The sequence below is a fragment of the Sabethes cyaneus genome, chromosome 2, assembly GCF_943734655.1.
Source record: "Sabethes cyaneus chromosome 2, idSabCyanKW18_F2, whole genome shotgun sequence".
Classification (NCBI taxonomy): Eukaryota; Metazoa; Arthropoda; class Insecta; order Diptera; family Culicidae; genus Sabethes; species Sabethes cyaneus.
The window spans coordinates 160,560,574-160,566,573 of record NC_071354.1 but is presented as its reverse complement, the minus strand read 5'-3'; the positions used below and the strand labels follow the sequence as shown (position 1 = coordinate 160,566,573).

General features: G+C 38.4%; 1 protein-coding gene across 2 annotated transcripts in view; it reads left to right on the top strand.

Moving 5' to 3' along the window:
• Positions 1-2,572: 2,572 nt before the first annotated feature.
• Positions 2,573-6,000, top strand: part of LOC128737682 (transcription factor CP2-like protein 1) — a 39,069-nt gene continuing 35,641 nt past the window's right edge. For both annotated transcript variants that reach the window (XM_053832375.1, XM_053832374.1), the window contains exon 1: positions 2,573-3,473. In XM_053832375.1, coding sequence (XP_053688350.1) covers positions 3,204-3,473 — 270 coding nt within the window. In that variant the 5' untranslated portion in view covers positions 2,573-3,203. The remainder of the gene's footprint in view (positions 3,474-6,000) is intronic.

Sequence of the window (6,000 nt, the reverse complement as noted above, 5' to 3'; positions counted from 1 at the left end):
TGTTCATCAACTCGTAGTGGCAAACTTCTTCTGGGTCGGCTGCACACGATCAATTTTCACAGATTTTCAAAACTCGATAAATAATTTCAATTTAAATCATGTCGCTTATATATCATTTCAAGTTAAATATTAAAGTTAGAGTAAATCTATTTTTTAGAAGTCGTAAGAAAAACTAACAAAATCGATTTAAGTTGTAAAACTTTGAAAGCATTGGAGAAGGTTAAAACATTTTTAGTTTGATTTATTATTTCGTATTCGAAACCCATTGACGTAAGTTTCCATATATAGAATTAATTAGGGCACGCATGGGCAGACGGTATAACTTCATAATATATGTAGCTTGATTTTGTAAACCTGATTGGTATTGCCAGCAGAAGCGATTTCAATATTTTGCACTGATTTGTAAACTTTTTCATAGTATAAGTAAGGTAAAAATGCGTGCTTCTTCGGCCCTGCGTCATAACGTGGGAGTATTGAACCTGAAATCATAAAATGCGCCGAAAATAGAAAAGCCAATCTGATGTACCAGTCTGTACGAAAATAGGCTAAGTAGTATTGCAATCGAAATGAAGAAAAAAAAGTGTAGGTATTCGAAGATCGTTTCTACGCGTCGCGAGACTTGCGTAAAGACTTTCGTTTGAGGGTTTCAGAGCAGGTTTGAATTCTTCTGATAAAATAAACGGGTTTTGCATATTTATCTGCATGTCTAAGTAGTAGTAAGTTTCGAGACTGTAGGAAAGTGGAGAGAAAATGTGTTGAGCGAACCGAAGAGAAAAGTTTGCTCAGTTGCAAAGGACATATTACCTGTCTGCAATGTAAACAAGTCACCTCACCGTCGTCAGTTGGGTGTCGTTGCGGTTTAGCGGTAACGAAAGAGTGTACCCACTTTAGTAGTATAGTATAGTGTACAGGAAACTTGGCTTTGACGCGCGCTTTGCTTCGGAGTATTTTTTATCGCGTTTCTCCTACTGTGTTTACTGATTCTTAACTCTCATCGACCTCTGGGCTTAACCGCACACATCAGTAGAGTCGAGTGTCTTATTTGCGTGTTAAGATAAAATCGTTAATAGTACATTTTTTCCTTTTCAGTTGATTCGCGTGATTCGGTTGAGTGATACGTCTCCAAGTCAGAGCCTCGTTTCGACCAGGGAAGTTTTTAAACGGCGAGAAAAAAAAAACGCTGAACTGAATGAGAAGCCACCATTTTTATTTTGTTTCGTGATCAAGGAACAGACGGAACTCGTTTTAATATACAGACAGAGGCAGCAAAAATAGCCAGCAACGTGTGAATGACTTTAGACGCATACCTAGACGCCAACGTGGAAGTTGATTATTGACGAGACACTCTGCGCGGTTGTCGGCAGCGCTGAGAGCGTGAAGCATTCGAATTTTAAATTGTGTGATTAGTGATTGGACGGTGGAATTTGGTGCGCTACTTCGGTTATCGAAACGCTAACAAACGGAAACAAACAAGTGTTTTCCGTCCATTGAAGACGCATTTAGTCTGGGAAGAGAAGACGACGGTTATTTGTTAAAGTGAAAAGTATAAACGCAAACAGAAGAACGAGAGCAGTAAATTAGAGCTGTATCAAGTGAAGATATGAAATAAAATTACTATCTGACAGACTAAAGCTACGCGACTGTGTCCAGGCCAAGACGAAAGCACGCTGTCGTCGGTCGTTCTATTGGGTTCAATAAATCTTAATTTAAAGTAAAATAAGTTGATTGCCGTGTCTGTTGCTCTGCTACGAACAGGCCCCGCATAACATCAAATTAAACAAGTCAGCAAGTGGTGTAGAAGTGAGCTACTGTTCCCGTTTGAGTGAGAACCACATTTCAATTTGTGTTCTGGAAGAGATAACAAGCCAAAAATGCTTTGTGCGCTGGAATATTGCGCGAAGCTATGCTTCAGCATTTAGTAGGGAAGAAATATTAGCTGCCTGCAGCGACTATTATGGATTGTATCAGATTGTTCGAATATTATATCAACGATTAAGCGTTGGGACGTTACCACTAGGAGATAATCGTCTACCGCGCGCGCGCGTGTGTTCGGTTGTACCGTTTCTCGACGCAACCACCATCACCAACAGGCGAGGCGATATCAAAAAATTTTTCCATTTGAATCATTCGCATTCGTGCTTGTGGACCGAATGAAGCAAGTGAATATACTAGCGACTGTGCTAATCGGTATTAATTGATCGCTAAAAATTTCTAACAATACGAAGAGAAGCTAAGTGTAAATCAACAGTGCGAAAAAAGTACCCATCTAGGGAAGAAGGAAGGTTTGCTGGAAGAAGTTTTCGAAAATTAAGCCCAGGCAGGCTCTGTCGAAGATACTAGTGAACATTAGCAAAGTGGAGCTGCTACTGAACAAAGTGACCGAACAGTTGTCTTTAAAATTCTGCGCCATTAGTGTGCCATATGGAGTCGGAAAATAAGAGCTCGGAGTTCGTCATTTTTATGGTCAACAAGATGCTGGTTGAAATTGACAATTCTTTACTTCAAAATCATCGGCAACGTGAGACTACAGGAATCAAAAAGCTGTATAACTCATTCTTCGTACTATTTTAACTGACTCGCTGATTTACGAACTTAACATTTTGTGCATGTCCAATCCAATATGTGTACTTAGTGTAATCATATGAGTAAAAGTAATTCCCGAGAAGAAAGTAGTGAAAGTGCAAATTTTAGATATATTCTTCAGATAAAGTATATATTAGAAGCAATAAGATTAAGCCACATAAGAAGCAAGTAGCTACATCGTTTGGTCAACGAATCAAGGTATTCAAAAACCGGATATGTAAACTCCCTACCGATTATATAACAAACTGTGAAAATCATTTAACATCATCAGTTGCACCTGGAACAATTGTAAATTTTGGAAAGAACAACTTTTAAAGTCGAAGAACCTGGTTAACCGTCATCGCACGTGATAGCACGTTTTTTAAGCAGAAAGTGTGAATTAGAAGACTTCGTTTTGTGACTGCAAGTGAAATATCGGGCCCTCCATTCTAGCGAGATAATCGAGTCGCTGTCCTTCACGCACATACGCAACCACCGAGCTTTGGTGATAATTACACCTTTAACACCTTTACTTTCGGGTTTATCATCTCTCTCTCTGGATAAGTGTGTCTTCTTAAAATAGCCAAGTGAAACATCTCAACGGACACCCGGCAGCGATTTTCTATGCGATAGAACCACGAATGGCGGTGTCTTTGCTGGCAAACTTATGTAACAGTGGATTCGAGCAGCTCTGCCAGACACCCGAGCCGTTGAAATTCTACTATCACACCAGTGAGCAGCATTTACAGGCCGGCATTGAGTCTGACCCAACGGAGGAAGAACAACAAATGGAATACTCTACGTCTTTCTACAACAGTCAGCAGCAGCAACAACAGCAGCAGCAACAACAACAACAGCAGCAGTCAACTCAGCAATCCAATCATCCGCAGAACCAGCAAGATTTTGAAGAGGTATGCTTTCAGCTGAATGTGTTAAACAGGTTGCTCCATCGTGGAGTACCTTTATGTTTCGAGTACTTTCCAAAACATGATTTGTTGCTAGGTCATCGAAGCCAAATCTTGTTTTCCGAACTTATTTTGAACTGATTGGGAAACTATTCGTGTACGGTACAAGTTTCCCTTGATTAATGCGTCTTCTGTTCGCAAAAAAAAACTTGTTTTAGGGCATGCATACCAGTACCTAACTCAATGGCAAGACTTGTTATGCGACCAAATACGTGACCTCGAATATATACTTCTAAAACCGCAATTTGACTTAAGCAAAGTAGGATACGAGAAAATAATACAGCTTTGATTTTATTGAAATAATGAAACTGGGGACGCGGTTACTACAATCTGTAAAAGCCATTTGTGTACATACCACTTTAAACCTTCTACTACTGAGCCCAGATCCGAAACTGTATCTGCTCGAAGGCGATAATTTACCGGTACCCATTGCGTAATCATCAAACCACGCGAATAGCAAAAGGTGGCGTGTCAAAGTGACCATAAGCTACTCACACACATGTATGTGCTTTTCTCCTAGTTTAACTACAACACGTGACGTAATTGCTAGCGATCGTTTGTTTTTAAACTTCTTTCTTTCTGCTTATTGATGCTTGTAACAATGACGGTATACTGCGGAAAATTAAAAAAATTTGGTGGGTGTGGTCATGGAACGGCAGGGGGCAACTTCGGCGCTGTTGCTAACGTGGAATGTTTTGGGTTAGACTAGCGTACCAATTAGTTAAAGGTTTCATTCATTTCTCGTATGAGTGGATTTATTACCAAACTCATTCGATTGATATAGCTTGTGATATTTGAGTTTTACTTAGTTAGTTGTACACTTCAATAAAACGTATCGTGACGAACGTACATTTATATATTTTAAATAACAGAAGTTATGACAAAATTATCACACGAAACATTGCGACTCCTATTAACACTTAATTAGGGGCTCCGCAGTCGCAAGATTGCCGAGTCTACTTGACAAGCGAGTAGTCATGGGTTCGAATCTCAGTAAAATCAGGCCATTCGATGTCAGGTGACTTCAGACCTCTCCACAAACTTTTAATTCGTACCAAATTCTGCGTTACCATTGATGAAGCGAGGACGTAATTAGGCCTCTTGGGCAAATTATAACTTGACTAGAAGCAAGATTGTTGATGCAAAGTAGGCCAAAAAAAAACTTACCAGATACCAAGGGAAATTCTCAGACTTCTCCAAACTCTCCCTAAATCCTGAACTCTTAAGGTGAAATTAGTCGTTATCGATTCTGCCAATTTCAACAGAAGTTTTTTTTTGTTTCAAACAAAATTTCTGTTCATGAAAATATATTTGCTGTGTTCAGATTGGCAAGAAGAATGCAGTAAATACATTTTTATAATAACAGAACCCCGCTTTTGGGCCCAAAAACTGTTTCCGAAATTTAGCTCTGCGACGAAAAGTTAATGACTGCTAATTTCCCATTAAGGTAAAATGACTCGTCATTGATTTTGTGAATTTCAAAAGCAATTGTTTGTTTGAAATAAAAATTCTGTTCATGACAATATATTCTCTGTGTTTAGATTGGCAAAAAGAATGCTGTAAATAAATTCTGTTTTTAAACAGAACGCCTGTCTTGGGTCCAAAAACTGCTTCCGAAATTAGGTTTTCTGGCGAAAAGTTAATGACTTCTCATTTCACGTTAAGGAGCCTAGGTTTGACGGAATGGTTGGTTTTGGCGCCACTAGAATTGCGGTTTTAATCCACCATAGTTTCAAAAATCTCCCTCGTTTTCTCACTTTCATATTAGACTACACGAAATTGTTCAGTCTAAACCAAATTACCACTCATACATTTTCTTTATCTCATGATACAGTTTTGAATCCACCGAAATCTGTGTTTAATTATCAACTGACTAATTAGGGAATATATGCGTTTCATATTGATAATCATTTGAATCATAGAGTAAGTTTGCCAAATAAAACTAATATTGTTCCTGATTTACTGTTTTGAGTTAAGTTTTTAAGTTTTTGGAGCGTCTCAGTGGAATACGAACCCTGAAATTAAAGAATTTCTGATTTCCTTTTCCGATTAAATTCCACTATTGATTTTATTCACGACAGATACGTATTTCGCTTGTAGAACGTTCACTAAGCTACTTCACGTTGTAGCACCGTAAATACAAAAGATACAGTAAAACTTTATTCATCAAAATTGTACATAATAACTAGTTCTACAAATGTTCCATACACAACTTGATCTATTGCTCTATTCCTTATTTGAATGGCGACTTGCCTAGTCTGGCCAGAAAAGGTTGTCAACCTCATGCAGCATCCAAAAAGGATCTAATTTTTTTTTAAGTAATTTCTTTTAAGGCCGAAGCAGCGCAAGCATCAAACAGCGTTGGTGCGATCGAGAAAGATAGCAGATAGCAAATCTTAAATATTTCTTAAATAATGCTCCTACGTTGTTTTTCGAATACATCATTGTGTCTAAAATCCGTACCTGATATGAT